The following is an 18,938-nucleotide window of genomic DNA, read 5'->3' as shown; positions in this document are numbered from 1 at the left end:
ATTTACACTTCTAAATCAATTCATCCTTATGCTCCTGGAGCCACCCTGCTCCCCAAATCAACATCATCCCAATTCATATAACACCAACCACAACTTGAATAACATAAATCCCATAGGTAATCAGAGCAATTCTAACAGAAAGGTATATAAGGAAAACCTAATTCAGAGGCAGACGCGGAAGCCATGCTGTTGACTATGCCTCAACTCCATGTACGTCCGACCTCAACTAATTTCGCCTGCTAACTGGGCATTTGAAACCGAAGGGCCCAGGGGAAAGTACATAAAAACGTTAGCGTGAGTGGACAAAAATAAACAATTTTAACAAAATGGATTTTTATACTTTCCCACAATTATTTCATTAAAAACTTTCGATGCATGCAATAATTAAGAAAACAAACCACGAGAAGCTCCGCTCAAGAAAAACCGACTAGCCCCGCTAGTCACAAATAACCACAAAGAAGAATTGAAATTCCGATGCTCGAGAAATAGGACCAGCCCCGCTGGTGAAACGGAAATCGGACTAGCCCCGCTAGTCAAGAACAACAAATAAAGGATATGGGGAAGAGATTCACTACTAGAATAATGTTAATAGACATCATGTCATAGACATCAGTCATAAATTCATCAGTCAGAAATTCACACGATGTAAAAGAGATTTCTAACATCAGTTCTTGAAAATCCGATTTCTATTTGTATAATTAACATCAGTTATCATTTTTTGACCGATGTCTATGTTTTTTTACAAAATTTTGAGAAAGCGCGGAAACGACTAAGTTACAAAATTGATGAGGCGGGGGAACAAAATTTCATTTGCCTCCAACACTTGAGTCAGTTTCCCACGCGATAATTCTCTCTCAAACCCTAGACACCACGACACCCGTCCTCCTCTTCCTTATCCTCCACCTCCGACCAGCACCCGACTACTCTCTGCTGCAGCCACCGCCTCCACTCTCCTCCTTCTCCGCCTCCGCCTCCGCTATCCTCCTCCTCTTCTTCCTTTGGCACACCTGTTCTCTCATCTCTCTTCTCAAATTCACCAGATTCGCCAAAGACGCAGTCCACGCCGGAGCTCCGCCTTGCCCCTCCTCCTTCTCTTTTCTCCTTCCACCCCGACGGTATCACTTTCATCTTTATCCTCTCAATTTTGCTTGAAATTCTCTTCATGTTCAGTGCCTTTTAGATTCCTTCGTTGTTGGTTTTCGATATTGCAATGGGTGTTTGTGTAATTTGGAGGTGATAGAGTGATGGGTATTGGGTAGTCGAAAATTTGCTGATAATCTGGTAGTTGTTGATGGAGTGATGGGTATTTCGTTTCTGGATTGTGTTTCTGGGTTTTGGGGGTTGTGTTTGAGGTATATGTAATGGGTTTTGAGGTAGCTGTAATGTGTTTGAGAAGCTAAGCGCCTTCTTCTTCTTCACAAAGAACTAGAAAGAGAACGGGAAGCTCTCAAGGCCTCAATCATCTTCTCCAGGTAATAATCAAACCTCACTTTCAGTTTTTCTATTCAATTGGAATTGATTTTCTTGTAGCAATTGCAACCAGAAACCGTCATTGTTTCAGTCACTGATATTATCTCTGCAACCTCTTTTTACTCAATATGGTTTGGTTTGTAGGTCTCTTTACTCAATGTGAAATTTTAGGATGTCAATTTTATGTGCATTAGTTGAAAACAGAATATATGCAAAATACCTGAGGGATGTGAACTAAATATTAGGTGTCTCCTTGTTCTCTTCATGTTTATCTATTCTGCTAAAATGGCAGTTTCAGGCGCAGATTTTTTGGATGGCCACAGAAGAATTCAATTGCTTCGATTCCTCTAAGAAAGGATGATGACGTAGAAAGCCAAATTGGAGCAGGGTGTCTTAATGTGAAGGTCAGATGAATGGTTCACCATACCCGAGGAGAGTTGATATAATCTCCAACCTATTGCAGCTATGTGTAACTATTGTTGGCTTTGAAAAAGAATGTTCAGCTGCGTTATGATGGGTACGTAATTCTCTTTTAGCTCACCGTTGTTCTTTCAACTGCCATAATTCTTGCCAGTCTGTCTATCTTTACCATTTCTGGAGATGGTATTACTTTTTGGGATTGGAATCATGCATGTCAAAGAACTAAAGGATTAGTGCTTAAGAAAAGGAGTTTTGCAAAGATATTTACCTCAACAATAAATTGTTAACACATTAATTTAACTTGAATATCGGAACTGCAAACTCATGCCAACAAAAACCTCAGTTAGTACTATATAATTCAGCTGATCAATTTGCGTGCGATGTTTCAAGTTCTGATACTTTCTTGATGGGATCGTTGAATTAGGGGCACTCCATTTGTGCATAGTTAAGAGAAAGGGATTGGATGCTAGTTGTTGATATTCCCTAGCAGTTGGTGCCACTGTTTACACCAATCAGTTAATTATCTAATCAAAGTATCAAAGTATATCCTAGTTAATTACTTCTTTAAAGTAGCTTTTCAAAGAGATTATTCCTTTAAGGAGCATTGTACATTGTCATTGTTGCACTTCATTTAGTAAATTGACATTGTTAGGATGTGGAGTACTGACATTGTGAATACATCTAGCACACATTGATAGCTTTCACGCACAGATGTTGCTGTGAAAATTATTCATTGCAAAACGAAAAACCCAAAACGCATTAGTATTTCATATATTTCTTGAATTGCTTGTTCATGACTGTCACAACATGCAGTTCAGGGGCAATAAGGGTTAGGTATGTGATGTACTATCATATATAGCAAGATTTGTATTTTTCAGTAGTTTAGAACTTAAGTCTCCTTGTTCTCTTCATGTTTATCTATTATGCTGTTTCCATACTATTCTTGTAATCTTTGATGACAGTTTTGATATCTGACTAACCTTTCATAATTCCAATGTTCTTTGACATTAATTTAGTGCTTCCCACTTGAGATTTGCTTTGTTTAAATATATAACTTGCTTTCTTATGCTTTGGTTCTTACAGCCTCCGTGCAGACATGCAAAAGTGAAAGTTATAGTAACAACTAATGATCGACTGCTATCATCCTCTACTGCCTAAAGCTGCTCCATTATATATGTGTGACCATAGTATCCATAACACTCCTTTTGAACAGTTTCTTAGGAAATGAACAACATAGTGTTGGATTACTAATTTTGCTAGTTTGTCAATGTGTGCAAGCAAATTCACTTCAAGCTTCCTCTTGATCTACCTTTTATTTTACTTTGGAAATGAAAGATTTACTTCTAGCTATTTTTTTGTCTCAACCCTAAACCTTGCCTTTTTAATCTTCAAGATATGTGAATGTGTGCAAGCAAATTCACTTTGTAGCTTCTTCTATTGCACAAACCTGAAATTTCATTTTGTCATTTTAATGTTCAATAGATATTCAAGATTGAGGAAGTACATTCACCTATAACGAATAGGTACAACAACACTTGCAATTATCCTATGTGTAGTGTTTTTTTCTCTTATGCGTTTATGTAACATATGAATATATTAAAGATATTTTATACACTTTTGAGTTGCTTCTGATTGATTTCAGTATCTGTTATGCAGTTCTCTTGGTCAAAGCCTCAAAACAAGTACCCATATCTGGGAAATTTGTTTTGCAGTTTCTGTTTCAATGTGTGGGTTGGTACTATTTGCATTTCTTATTGGTAACATGCAGGTTGGTGCTACATAAGTTTATTTCAATTCAAAGCACTCACTTATTTAATCATGTGGCATTCATCGTTCTCCCCTGCTTAAACTTTACTCTTAAATTTAATTATATATTCATAGTGTTAAACATATGTTTTTAATTTCGTTTAGCTACTCACTGAGCTAGTAGCTCAGGCCTCCTTTATTTTCTTTTTTTCTTCTTTGCAGATACTTAGGTGCGGCAGGATATGCAGTTTAACTCTTGTATGTTTGTAATATATTTCACTCGAGTGGTATGTCATGCCATCTTTTTATTTCACTTCTGAATTGCTTATTTTGTTTTGCTTATTGGGGGTTTGTGATTTGGTCACAAAGACTAATGCAGCAGCTGACACGGCATTCGACGTCGGAGAATTTTGTGATGCATTGCAGTACCTCTCTTACGACTTCAGGTTTTCAATTGTACCCTTTATTTTCTTCATAACTACCACAAGAAAAAATATTAGTTTACGGCCTTTTTGGTTGGGAGTTGATGCAATAGACATGATCAAATGAATATAGTTTGGAACACCTGTAAAAAGGCAAATGGAGCACTGGAAATTGTTAGTTTCTGGTACCGTGATAATCAACTCGATCAAGTAAACTAGGATAATTTTTGTGCTTAAAATGATTATTTCCATGTTTCAACTTTCAAGGTAAAGAAAGTTGGTTGTTCTGTTTTATTCCAAATGAAGTAAACTATGCAGCTGAATTTGATAATATAAGATGGAAATCCAAAAGTTCTATTTAGGCTAATTCTTGATGATCAGATCTAAACTATCCTTTGGAATGTGCTAACATATAAGATGAAGTGCATGTTTATACAAGCGGCATTTCTCTTTTTGCTGAGAGCCATGATTTTATATGTTACCCAGATCAGAATGACAAGGATTTGGATCGGGCGAGTGAGAGGCAGGATCTTGAAGGAAAGGAGCTAAAGCAAGAAACTACTTTGCATGAACTGGAGCCGGTTGCCGTCCATGCTCTTCATGAATTTGTTTCTTTAGTTCGCAGTCATGTCAATGCTGCAGAGCAATATGATTTTGAGTAAGGCTAGATTTTGCTGACCATTTTGTAGTAGATGTAGTGATATCAGGATGAATTGCGGACAAATTATACTGCATGTAGTTATTGCAGTAGTGGTATCTTCTAGACTATCCTTAAAGTAGGTTAGGGTTTATTGTGCAAAACTTTTGAAGCTACCTCAAGCTCTAATTTTGGATAGAAATTAATGCAATTACCTAATATTTGAATTTCATTGGAATTTCATGTTATTTGTGGATAAACTTTCTAGTACTAAATATAGCACGAAAGGGATATAACAGCAGTTTGAATTCACAGACTGATGTCAAGAAAAGAAAAAAACATTAGTTACCGATCGAAGAACTGATGTCAAAAAACAGAAATTACATCAGTTTGAAAATAAAAACCGATGTCAGAAAAGAGAAAATACATCAGTTTGGAAACAAAAACCGATGTCAAGAAAGAGAACATACATCAGTTACTAAATAAAAACCGATGTCAAGAAAGACAATGTACATCAGTTCTTAAACAAAAACCGATGTCTAGCATTACTATGGACATCGATATATAAACAAAAACTGATGTCTAGCATAAATATGGACTCGATATAGACCAAGGAACCGATGTCCAACATAGCATTGGACATCGTTCTTCTTCAGGAACCGATGTCTAAAATATTATCAGACATCGTTTCTAAATCAATAACGATGTTAAAATGGATAATTGTGTTGTTAGACCTATATTTCATTAAGCATCTAATGCCAAAATATGAAGGTTTGACAATAGCTAAACACACCAAAATGGTGATCACATTAACATTTTTACATCGGTTCTAAACCTTAAACCGATGTCTCGTTGCAAACTAGACATCATTTATGAACCGATGTCTTAGTTTTGGCGATCTTTAACATCACCCACTAAGACATCGGTTTTTTTTTTTTTAACATCAGTTGTGGATTGATGTCTATGAACTTAATCCTAGTAGTGATTTCACCATACGGGAATGGAGCCTCCCAGGCTCTACCTACCCTCGACTGCCACTCACACATAGATTGTGCGAAGAAGAGAACTAATAACCTCGACTTCCACTCACACATAGATTGTGTGAGGAGGAGAACATTACCTCGACTGCCACCCACGTGAGGAGGAGAATAAATCACCTCGACTGCCACTCACAAACACAAAGTATCACTATGCCAAAAAATCCATCACACTACACTTTTTAGACAACGAAAAAAAAATTTCCGTTGTGTGATCACTGAAACTGCTTCACACAACAGGTTTAATGAGATTGGCGTTGTATAAGGAGGTCATACATCAAATTTTTTGGGTCCAAGATTATTGTACAACAGTTTTAAGGATTTGTCTGTTGTCTGAATGTAAAAAAAATTTCCTCCTCACCTTGCTCAAATTTGGGTCGAAATTTTGACTCACCTTACACAACAATATAGTTGTATATGTTGTATGAGAGTAAGTTGCAAAATAACATACAACACATTTTTTTGTTTCCGTCGTGCAAGTTTGGAAGAAAATCATATGTACCCCAAAATGAGAGTGAGTAGCCCCAAGAAGGCCAATTTTTGGGTGAAATGATGGTACACGATTGTAAGCTCCTACAACGGAATTGCTTATTTTTGTTGTGTAAATGTTCGATAGTAATCTTAGGCGGAAGAAATGAATTTGTGATTTGCACCAAGCGGGAGATTTGCTTGTTGGGACCCTAAAATGAAGTTTCAGTGTAGACTATCAGACAACGAAAATTCATTTATCTGTTGTCTGAATTGATTATACAAAGTCAAAACATCAGTTTTTACTGTCTATAGTTTGAATACAAAATTTTAAAAAACGCGGAAAACACAAAGTTGAAAATTTTCACATACGCGGTCACTTAGTCAGATTTCCCACTTTTGTCTCGTTCACGTTGTCTTCGACTCTTCGACAATACATAGCAAACTGGCGACCCATTTTCTCTCTCGCTCTTCCTCGAAACCCTATCCCTCTCCTCCTTCCTCTCCCGCTCTCTTTACACGGTCACCACCACCTCCTTCTCTTCCGCTCACTCCCTCGACTGTCTCTTTTCACGGAGGAACCGAACAGAGTCTCAATGATGACGGCTCAGTCGCAGCTTGAATCGACATTGCCGGCTCCAAAATTTCCCGACTTCAGATTCCGATTTCACACCAGCCAAGACTAGGAAGAAGCGATGACGATGGGTAGTCCGATTTAGCCGTCGCCTCCGATCGCCGCCTTCCCGTTCAGCTCCAGTCAATTGCCACCTACTTCAAGAAGATTTATAGAGTCAGCAATAGGCTCTTCCTCGGCCTCTCCGGGCTTGCCACTGATGCTTAGATTTTGTAAGTTAGAACTTCTTGTTCTTCTCTTAGGGTTAGGGTTTGTTAGTGTTGATTTTGATTGGTGTAATTTTTTGCTAGTGTTGAATGTTAATAGCATATGAATCCCAATCGTGTTTTCGTTTTTGTGATTTAGGTTTGGTCCATGCTTCATTCAACCTGTGATTGTTGGATTGGGAGATTAAGACAAGCCATTCATCTGTACTATGGATTCAATCAGAGCCAAGTAAGTTCGTTTTCGGTTTTAATTTATGTTATGAATTTCTCATGATTTTAGAACCGCCTGGATGCTAGGACTTCAAAATAATGTTTTCAAATTTTGGTAATTGTGCGTTTAGGTAATTGTTTATTGTGGTATGATTCGGATCTGTTCTTGATATGGTTTGGACTTGTAATTTGTTGATGATCTATGTTAAAACAATTTTGATTATGTGTTTCAGATGGCCTGTACTAAGCAAACTGGTTGTAAGTAAACTTGAGGAAAGGATTCAAGGAAGTAGCTAGCCACCAAGGTTTGTGGCTGTGAATTAGACGATCTAAAGGAGGTTGATTTGGATTCGAAATCCTGGTGGATTTTGAATGTAGTGTTTTGGAGTAATAGTTTGTAAGTTTAATAATTTGCACTGTTGATACGTATTTGATTCATAATTGGTATATCAGTTGATCCATTAGAATGGCAGGTGGATGAATTTAACATTCATTTAATTGTTGGAAATCTGATACTTTAGCTTATGTCCTTTTTGTATCTCTATGTTTATCTATTCTAGTCTTTTATTCTGTTTTCATATGCCAATGTGCTTAAAGGAAGCTCTTTGGCTAAAAATGACCATACTCTTCATCTTTTGCAGATATTCTTAATTTCCTCCATGTTATATATTTGTTTGTGTAACGAAAATGGGCTCATGTTATTTATTTGCACATTGCAGGTGGGATTGTACTCTCTGTTCCAACTATTTGGATACATAGAATTTGAAGTAAGCACTCCATTCTGCATTAGTTTAATGAATCTGATTCCAGGTGCATATGATTATTGGCCTTCTAATTGCTATGTGAACTATGAAGTTTTACTCTTTATTTTTTTCTTTTGGAAAAGTCATGATCAGTGTTGTGATGATAAGTTCTGTTAATATATTTCTAATTTATGAGTTACATTCATCCGTAGGCATGATTTGAAATTTTAAGTAGGTTGAAATCACGGTCATAAAGTAGTACTAACTGTTATGTAAATGCAATTTCTGTTGTAGTTAGAGTCTGAGATGTGCAGGTTTATCTTGAATTAAATTGTCATGTAATTGCAAATTGTAACTACAGTTTCTTGTATCTTTTTGGCATTTAACATTCGGATTGGAAGCTAGGAGTGCTTCGAAATGCCTTCATCTTAGGCCTTGATTCCTGCCTATCAGGTTGGCACTGATTTCAGCCAAGAAATTACTTCAGAATTAAGGTTGTAACCGTGTAACCAAACAATGTCTAATCAAATGACAATTAGGTTGATTTTGGATCTGCCGAAGGTGATGTCTATATTTGGTCTATAGCCAAAGCTGTGGAAGCCTCTTCTGGTCTTTGGCAATTCGTTGGACTCTCTGCTGCCTCTGGTGTTATATATACAGATATGGATGCTAAAGTCAAAGCAATGATCACCCTTGTAAAATGGTAATTTTGACTTTCTTTGATTCTCCAAACACTGAAGAATTTTTATGGGTGTTGTGGGAACTATGTGCTCTTGCAAGGTGGAACTGAATGCATTTTGCTGATTGTGAACATATGACGACTCAATGCAATATTAATGGTCTTAATGACTTTTCTTTTGATTTGCAAGTCTGACTGTGGATGCCAGGCACTGTTGGCTTTGGGATATTTTCCAGAGGTACTAATTCGGGTTTAGCGGTACTGTTGAATATACTTGTGAGATCATATATGATTAATAATGCAGAAACATATAAATATTTTGGTTTCTTACTTGGAATGGAAGACCTCTGATCTGTGTGTGTTGTAAATACTTTGTACATAAATTGCTTGAATGGAATTTGAAGAAAACATAAAATTTAGTTTATACGTTTTTAGGAGAATAAAGTGAAGAAAAAGTCTTTTGGAGCCATATGCAACTCAAGTGATTTTTGTGTTTGGTAATAATACTTATATTTAATGACTTATAATTTGGTTACTGATTTGGTGAGTTCTCTTATTGAAGTTTTTGAACATATGCCTCTGGTACCTTGCTAGGTTTATACCTATGCTAGGCTGCAATAGCTTGATGTTATTTTAATTTAGCATAGAGTTGCAGACATAAATGTAGATTTATGGGGTGTCTCTACAATTGACTGATTCTAACAATTTTGTGTGATATGTGAGCTATTCTCTCCAGAACAAAATAAAACTATCAAGTACTCTTGTAATAACAACCCAATTAAGCCATATTAATGGGGCGGCTGACTTGTTTGCCACACCATGTGTACCACATCCTGATTGAATGGAAATATGGAATGAGTCTGACTAGAGTAACGTCTTGTATTCAAAATATTAGATTTTTGTGAACATCCATCTAGGCAGCTTGCACAAAGTTACCAAGTTTCTTAATATTAGCTGCAGGAAAACAGCCTTTTGCATCTTCATTTTTATTAATTTTCTCTCTCTCAATTTTTATCAGTAGCCATTTCACTTTCATGATCGACACTAATGAAGAAGAAACTTAGATTTTCAATGGTTGCAGATTTCAAAGGCCTACTGGAGCCATATCTTCTTCAACGCAGGTATTCCAACTCATATATGTTGGAATTCTCACAATACCCCCCGGTCCACAGGTATATATGTTCGTAAGTCTTTGATATCAGTTGCTCTACTGGACTTGAAAGAACATATAATTCATGGAATGGGTTTATGGTGGCAAGGTATGCTATTTTTCCAGCAAATGTAACTTTATTTTTTTGTTTCAATTTTTGTTTTTGCTTTTCTGTTACATTGGAGACTGTAGTGCTTTGCAATTTTTATTTTTTCTATCTACATAAATTTTTTGTTCTTTTTTCATTTGTGGTGGCAAGGTATGGAACACTTCCCTAGATGAGCAAAACCGCCTCAAAGCTCAAGTCTTTAACAACTCAAGTCCTCCATTTTCAAAAAGCAAGCTTCTTTATTGCAACATTTGCAGATTGTGAAGAAGAACCACAAAACCCAAAGAGACCCAAGTAGATGGTACATTTTCATGCACCATATATGTGCGATGTTTTGGAACAACATAAATGTGTATCAGCTTTTGATGTCCCAAGTAGATGGGCATGCACTAGAATGCTTTTTTAGTTTAAATGTTGGCTTAGATGATTGGGAAATGCGCACCATTTTTGCTTTTGAAGTTTTAAAGTATTGGATAGATTACTCATTTGATGGTTTGCAATGTTTACATTTGATGAACTACTGTTCATTTGGTAAATGGACCAATTTAATTCAGGAATGGATGTTCAAATGATCAGACAACATAATAGATATAATGACGACTCAACGTTGTCTGAATAGCCAAAAATGGAACAGCCACACTGTAATCATTCATATCACACATCAGTTTATAACAAAGTAGTGTGTTCTAATTTATACTCACACAACAGAAGCAATTGAACTCTGTTGTCCAAAAACTAAATCATACAACAGTTGCAATTGAACTCCGTTGTCCCAAATGTTGATCATACAACAGATCTAGTCCAAGCACTGAAGTTTGAGGATCAATCAGACAACACAAAAAATAAAAGTATGTTGTCTGATATGCTTAACATACAACAGCTTGAAACCAAACACTGTTGTCTGAAGGCAGCACTTCAACTGCTGCGCAGCTGCGCATGACACCTGCCGAGCCATCTGTCGAGCAATCACACAACAGTTATACCACATACCCGTTGCCTGTTTGTTTATCAGACAACTGTGTTCCACCGTTGTCTGAATTTTCAACAGACAACGGCTCGCTCTACAACGGTGGCACTCCAAATCAGACAACAGTTTCGGTCTGTCGTCTGATACATTTTTTGGCATAGTGTATGTGAGGAGGAGAATAAGCTACCTCAACTGCCACTCACAGACACAAAGTCAGTGAGGAGGAGACCTAATCACATGACCCGCGTATGGTGAGGAAAAAATCATCGAAAATCATCGAAAACCAGTAAATCCATATAGCTTCCCCACATTTCTCAAAAGATAAAATCCATGTATTCAACGACGTGACCCCGCAAGCCAAATTAGTCTCGAAATCATAAACAAATGGGCGAGAAATAATAAATCATTATAATTTCCTTAGGAAATCCCATTTCCGATAATATTCCAGAAAATCTCAAAATCATCATTAAGGCATTCCCAATGCCGAAACCGAAAGTCGATAAATATAAAAGAGATAAATCGATAGATCAACGGCGTGTCCCACACACCAAAAATATTCTCGGATCAATAATGATTAAGCAAGGAAGTTCAATAATAAACTAATATTCCATCGAAATCCCATTTCGAAAATCTTTTAAAATCTCAACTCGACGAATAGAATATGATTAAAAAGTAAAATTTTCCAGAAGTCACCTCGGAAATAAATAATTCTTCAAATAATATTATAAATCATAACCAACCTCTGAAAATCATTGTCGAAGTAAAACCACGAGATAAAACGAATCAACCTCCGAAATTTTAAATCATATGCTCGAAAGGTAATATATTAATTAAATAGAGCATACTTAAAGAAATAAATGCATGCATCATTTACTTAAAAACAAAAGTCCACTCACAGTACTCCGATGATCACGTATACGAGTTCCTTCATCGAGCCGGAGCTCGGTACGTCGCCCTGTACATGATTATATTCCGTAAGCGACAATTCGACAATTTAATATGAATTCCATAATCAAAACCTCACAAATCAACTCTCCACTTGTTCTCGGATTCAACCCAAATTATACCACTAATACCAATTCATTATCTTAAAGGTTCTAAGTCAGAACCGAGAGATATCCGACGGTCGGATTCTCGTAATTCATTAATCGAAACCCTAAACTTCGGAACATTTGGAAACAATTCCAAACTTCTCCAATCTTCATCAAAATCAAAATTTCAAGCTCTACTGCAATTATAGAATTTAACAGGCTAAAAACCAAAGCCAAACACCTGACTTACGCGCCTCCACGGGTCATCTACAGTGGCAGCGCGTGGGCCCCACGCGCCGCCGGCAACCACCTCCTATGACCACCAAAAATTGGCAGCACAACCTACTCAACAGACCCAACAATTTTCTCAATTGCAACTCAATCCAATTTTACCTTTAACTGCACAAAATTGGCCGGTGAAGCAAAACCCAGAAAATTCAAGAACCCTAGGATCGGGTTTTGCTCAATTCTCCCTCCACGCTGCAAATCGTGGCTCAAGACTAGGAGGAAAATGATCGTTGGCGAAAACCGCTCCTTCGACGTCGGTCTTGTGGCCGGAGACGGCCGGAACCGGAAGAAATCGCCGGAATTCATCAAATGGGACCGTCGAGCTTTTAGGCTTCAATCTCACTTTTCCAACCAAAACATCACCACCCACGGCCACAGCCGTGTAGAGGAGGAGAAGCCGCGTCGACCACTTACCAGGGCTCGCCTTCTAGTGGCCCGACGGCGCCGATGTCGACGGAGACAGAGGGAGACCGAAAGAAGAGGGAGAGAGGTCGGGGAAAGAGGAAAGAGAGAGTTACCATGGGTTTCCAAAAATCGAAACCTACAGTGGTAACTTTCCATATATATATATATATATTTATTACCATGAACAGTAAATTTCACATTTTAAGCTATAATTTTCACATATGAACTCCGATTTAAGTGTACCACATGTCCACGGACTCGGTTTAACGTCCCCTACAACTTTCATGAAGAACATTTCCTCAAATTTTGGCCCGAACAAAAAGTCAACTTTAGGGCCACTAAAAGTACCAAAACGACAATTAAAGTAAGAGTAAAAGTCGTTTACAGTCCAAATGACTAGTAAAACAGTAATTTCAAGTTCGGGACGTTATATCCCCTATGATGTCACGACCCAAAGTCTTACTAATCATAAAAAAAAAAAAACCAACCGCCTCGTGAAGCTGCCACCACCATTCCTGAAATCTGGTGCCGCAAATCGCCCTTGCTGCTAGTGAAATTGGATGGGCCGACCAACCTGATCGATTATTTTTATGCCAACAATTTTCCTACTACCGATTTGAATGTCAATTGTAGAATAAGGAAGTAGGGTCTCCCGCAGAGGACTTATGGAACTAATTGTAAGACTTTCCGAGTTTAGGAGTTGATTGTGAAATTTGTAAAGACAATTGAAAGTAAATAACAAATAATGAAGTTGCTTAAGATTGAGAATCAATAGAGAAGCAGAAGTTAGGGAATGTATCCACTACCAAACAATCAAGTATGGAAACCATGTTTAACCTAGACTTATTTACCTAAGGATGAAGATGCTCAAGTTAACCCAACGCCTGAATCAACCTATTATTTTTCCTTACTTGTATGCTAGGTGAGAGACGCTCTACACCTAACCTATTTCCTAAAATGCAATCTAGGTTGACGTAACTCTATATTTAACACATAGAAATCATTAAGATTAAGAAAAATGAGACATCACAAGACATCATGAGTACGATGCGTCTCAATTAATCTAGGAACCTAATCACTCGCCTTATAGACAATTTACTACTCTAGAACTTTCAACGGAGCCTTCTTAAAAGGAACAGGCAATGATCATTCATAGCAATAGAATCCTAAACATGCAATCTAAGTTGGCCACCAAAGAAAGCACATAAAGAAATCATCGATGTAAAAATAGTGATTAAGTTCTCATCCATTGAATAAACAAAAACTAATTAAATGTCATAGCATGGCATACAATCCTGATTGGGGCTTCAACATGCCCTAACTACTTAGAATTTAGTTGCACATGGTCTGAATTGGAAGCACAAAAGAATCCATAAGCAAAGTAAAACAGAAAAACCCTAAAAATCAAGTTGGAAAAGTCGTCTGCCGACTGGTCGGTGGATGGCTGATCTGCTTTCTTCTGCTCGGGTTTCTTGCTTGATTCTCGCGTGTAAGAGTCTTTTCGTTAGCTTTTCTAGCCTTTTGATAGTGCTCTTGAGTCCTCCTTCATTCCTTTTTGGTTTGAGAGTCCTTAAAGTGTAGAGAAAATCAACTTCTTAATTCTCTGATTGAATTAGGATTTCTCCACATCACTTTGTCCAATGAGAATTCGACATGTCATCATCAATATCTCTGCGAATATCTCCATAATTTGCTGCAATATCTCCATGAATTGGGCTTCTCGTTCCGTCAAGGTCCTCTGCTTGGGCTAGGATTTCAAGCTTTTCTTTATTTGCGTATCTTTTCTCAATATTATCTTCTTTTTGTATATTTGCTCCGAAAAACCTAATAAACACAAAAGTAAATAAATAAAGAGAAAATAGAATAAACTAACAAAGATTAATATAGGGATTAACCATATACACGTCGCATAAAATGCTCCTATCAAATACCCCCACACTTAAGCTTTGCTAGTCCCTAGCAAACAACTAGACACTAAATACCCAAGACACGGACCTATTGTCTTCCAAACATCTCAGAGAACTTTTAACACCCACACATATGGTCAACAAGATTCAAGCTTACTTGAAGTTAAATTCAAAATCAGACTTAAGGGCTAATTTACTTTGATAACCATCATGCTCAAAATATAATGCAGAGATAATCCAAACCGATGCAACAAAAGAAAACTCAACATCTTCATGTTTCAAACAAGCTTCAACTTAATTTCTCACAAGGATGCTCTCAATTTCTTTTCTCTCATGATTTTCTGACTTGATGCCTAAGCATAAATATTTACTCAAGTTATATGTGAGAGGAATGATGTAATAAGGCAAACAAATAGCTCACATATGATAACAAGAAAGAAAAGCTTTTTCTGATATATATATTTTTTTTTCATTATGATCCCATGATTGGAATGCCAAAACTCAGATGAAGGCCAGTGACACCATATGCTCACCCCTCTGCACAAGTCTCCACAAATCGAATGCACAACTTCAAAGATTAGAAGGTCTTTATTCAAGGTTGTAATGGGGCCAAGGGTTGAGGTTTAATGAAAGAAAGGATAGGAAATAACAAAGATTCTAAAAACCTAGTGGAGCGAGTAATGAAGTAAGAGATGAAAAATCTTTAAAGTTCTCAAGGTATAACATCTACAACATTTGTGAAGTAGGACAAAGGCCAAATTCATCATGTTGGGCCTTCACTTCTAATCAATCTCCTTTTTCACACAGAGAATCAGATCCAAACTTTGTATTTTTTTTTTTCTTTCAATGCCGAATAATTATTATTATTATTTTTTTCACGGCAATAATTATTTTTTCTTTAGATCATGAATCTGATTCCCCCACACTTGTTTTGTACAACAATCACCCTGAACGGAAATATCTCATGAATATAGCTCCACTAAATCTTAAGAATAAGGGTAAAGGAAAAACTACACTAGGCTCAAGATTTAAGGATTATGTGGGTGATGAAAGAAAAAGCTAAATGTAGGCTCAAAGGGGTTAACTAGGGGGTTGCACATCTTGTGTGCATAAAGGGACACCGGTTAGTTTGGCTTTGGTAGTAATCCTAGTGCCTTCATTCCTTCCCATCATGCAATTCAACCATACGCTTCAAGAGGCTTTGGGGCAAGTTCTAGCATTTGTCCTTGTATAAATATGAATGTCGAATCCGAGTCTCAACCAAGGTGAATAAAAGATGAGATCAAGCAAAATCCTCGTCAAGAAAATAAGATGATCTAAGTTAAAACCACTCAGAAAAGAATAGCACATATACAGGCTCAATAACTCACAAGGGTTAAATCAAGTTTGACTTGTCCTAGCATGCTTCAATCAAGTTTTAGTCATCACATAAGCCCTAACCATCTATTGCACCATAAATCAAGCATAATAATCATAAAAGTCTGTTAGCAATTACTTAAGATTATGAATTCAAAATCATGCTTGCAATCATCTTGTAACCATATAATTCAAATCAATAGTTCATGCTCATCATAGTGTTGGAAGACTCCTAAAGACTCAACAAAAACAAAAACTAATTTTTTTTTTTTTTGTGACGACCGGTTGGCAGACTTCGCCGACTGGTCGGTGGATTTTGACAAAAACATGAAATTAAAGCCAAAACTCCTAAAACAAAGACTCTAAGCAAACAACAAAGTGTTAAACCTTCCCCCCACACTTGATCTAAACATTGCCCTCAATGTTTGACTATAAAGCACAACAATGAACAAATCAAGCATAAAGAAAAAGATCAAACACAACCAAAAACACACAATGGAGCAAATATAATCAACTAATAGAAATAAAAGAGAAGAGATAGAGAGATCAAATCTGTTTGGCAAGCACTTCAGCCGCTTCCAACTCTTCCATCATTGGGTTTCCTCCCAAGTAGCGCTTGCGTTAACGTCTACAGCCAGACAGTGCACATCCTTTAATCTGCATAGGTGGGAACTTTGAGGGGCACCTCCTCCAAGTCATGCTCCACGAAAGACTCATAATAGGGCTTGAGTCTATGCCCATTCACCTTGAACACCTTTTCTATGCGAACGCTCTTAATCTCTACTACACCATGAGGAAACACATCAGTTATAACGAATGGTCCAATCCACCTAGAACGAAGTTTACCTGGGAATAAGCGCAGATGAGATTCAAAAAGGACTTTTTGTCCAACGACAAAAGTTTTCCTCTTGATCATCTGATCATGGAAGGCCTTAGCCTTGTCCTTGTAAATTCTACTAGACTCATAACCATCATTGCGTAGCTCCTCCAACTCATTGAGTTGCAGCCTCCTTTTGTCACCAGCCGCTGCCATATCCATATTAAATTGCTTAATTGCCCAATAAGCCCTATGCTCAAGCTCCACTGGAAGGTGACATGGTTTGCCAAACACAAGACGATATGGAGACATCCCAATGGGGGTCTTGTAAGCAGTTCGGTATGCCCATAAAGCATCATCTAAGCGTGAGCTCCAATCCTTCCGAGTGGGTCCAACTGTCTTCTCAAGTATTTGCTTCACTTGTCGATTAGAAACCTCCGCTTGGCCACTTGTCTGAGGATGGTAGGGTGTTGAGACCCTATGTGTGATATTGTACTTCTTCAACAAAGCTTCAAACGATCGATTGCAAAAATGAGTCCCTCCATCGCTGATGATAGCTCTAGGTGTTCCAAATCTCGAAAAGACATGCTCTTTAAGAAAACTCAAAACAACTTTGGAATCATTAGTCCGGGTGGCCTTTGCTTCCACCTACTTAGAGACATAATCAACAGCTAATAGAATGTAAAGATAACCATTTGAAGAAGGAAAAGGTCCCATGAAATCTATGCCCCAAACATCGAAGATTTCGACAATAAGAATAGGATTTTGAGGCATTTGATCTCTTGGGCCCAAGTTACCTGTACGTTGACAACGATCACATGATACACAAAATGCATGTGCATCCTTAAACAAAGTGGGCCAAAAGAAGCCACTTTCTAATACTTTGAGAGCAGTCTTCTTAGCTCCAAAGTGACCTCCACAAGCATAAGAGTGACAAAAGGTTAATATAGAATGAAATTCAGTTTCGGGTACACACCTTCTAATCACTAAATCCGGGCAATGCTTCCATAGATAGGGGTCATCCCACACATAGTATTTGGCCATCTTCACCAACTTATCCTTTTGAGCACGTGTGAAATCCTCCGGAATTTTCTTGGTGACCAAATAGTTGATGATGTCCGCATACCAAGGATCAGAAGCTTGCATAGCAAACAACTGTTCATCCGGAAAGCTCTCACGAAGAGGAAGAGAATCCTCTTCTGCGTTGGAGCCATTGACAAGTCGGCTAAGGTGGTCAGCTACAACATTCTCGCTCCCCTTCTTGTCTTTTATCTCAAGATCAAACTCTTGGAGTAGAAGCATCCATCTAATCAACCTTGGTTTTGCCTCCTTCATGTTAAGCAAATACTTTAGAGCTACTTGGTCAGTGAAAATAGTAATTTTTGTTCCAACCAAATAAGACCTAAACTTTTCTAAAGCAAAAACTACAGCAAGAAGTTCTTTTTCAGTGGTAGAATAGTTCAGCTGAGCGTCATTCAAGGTACGAGACGCGTAGTAGATGGCATGAGGAAGCTTATCCACTCTTTGGCCCAAAACAGCCCAATTGCGTAGTCAGAGGCATCACACATAAGCTCAAATGGTAGATTCCAATCTGGTGGCATGATGATAGGAGCTTCAGTGAGCATCTTCTTGAGCTTCTCGAATGCAGCCTTGCATTCTTCATCAAAGACAAAGGGCACATCTTTCTGAAGGAGTTTGCACAAGGGTCTTGTGATCTTTGAATGGTCTTTGATAAAGCGCCTATAGAACCCTGCATGACCAAGAAAAGAACGTACCTCTCTCACACAAGTGGGAGGTGGTAAGGAACGAACAAGATCTATTTTTGCTTTATCTACCTCAATACCCTTAGCAGAAACAATATGGCCTAACACTATCCCTTGTTGTACCATGAAGTGGCACTTTTCCCAATTTAAAACAAGATTCGTATCCTCACATCTTTTAAGCACTAAAGACAAATTATGTAAGCATGAATCAAAAGAATTACCGTACAAGGAGAAGTCGTCCATGAAGACTTCTATGATCTTCTCAACCATGTCAGAAAATATTGCCATCATGCAACGTTGAAAAGTCACTGGTGCATTACACAAACCAAACGGCATCCTATGGTAGGCAAACGTGCCAAAGGGACACGTAAATGTAGTCTTCTCTTGGTCCACGGGATCGATTGCGATCTGATTGTATCGTGTAGCGGTGTTGAGCTTACGGTAATCAATGCAAACTCTCCACCCGGTTTGCA

At 37.7% G+C, this 18,938-nt stretch overlaps 1 protein-coding gene and 1 long non-coding RNA gene across 5 annotated transcripts; one reads left to right on the top strand and one right to left on the bottom strand.

Moving 5' to 3' along the window:
• The first annotated feature begins 798 nt into the window (after positions 1-798).
• LOC112199862 lies at positions 799-4,928 on the top strand. Of its 4 annotated transcripts, XR_002936067.2 has the most exons (8): positions 799-1,472; positions 1,763-1,987; positions 2,974-3,066; positions 3,373-3,413; positions 3,547-3,658; positions 3,859-3,923; positions 4,006-4,082; positions 4,545-4,928. It is a non-coding gene; the product is annotated as an uncharacterized LOC112199862 (long non-coding RNA). The 4 variants fall into 4 exon arrangements; XR_005809051.1 differs by lacking the exon at positions 2,974-3,066; XR_005809052.1 differs by lacking the exon at positions 3,373-3,413.
• Positions 4,929-16,537: 11,609 nt separating this feature from the next.
• Positions 16,538-18,037, bottom strand: LOC112199096. The gene is made up of 2 exons (XM_024340152.1): positions 17,585-18,037; positions 16,538-17,350 (listed from the first exon to the last, which is right to left on the bottom strand). Exons 1-2 carry the CDS (start codon positions 18,035-18,037, stop codon positions 16,538-16,540), a joined length of 1,266 nt encoding a protein of 421 aa, XP_024195920.1.
• Positions 18,038-18,938: the final 901 nt, after the last annotated feature.

This window comes from Rosa chinensis, chromosome 4, assembly GCF_002994745.2.
Source record: "Rosa chinensis cultivar Old Blush chromosome 4, RchiOBHm-V2, whole genome shotgun sequence".
Classification (NCBI taxonomy): domain Eukaryota; kingdom Viridiplantae; phylum Streptophyta; class Magnoliopsida; order Rosales; family Rosaceae; genus Rosa; species Rosa chinensis.
Note: the sequence above shows the minus strand (reverse complement) of the source record. Positions and strands in the feature narration are given on the sequence as shown.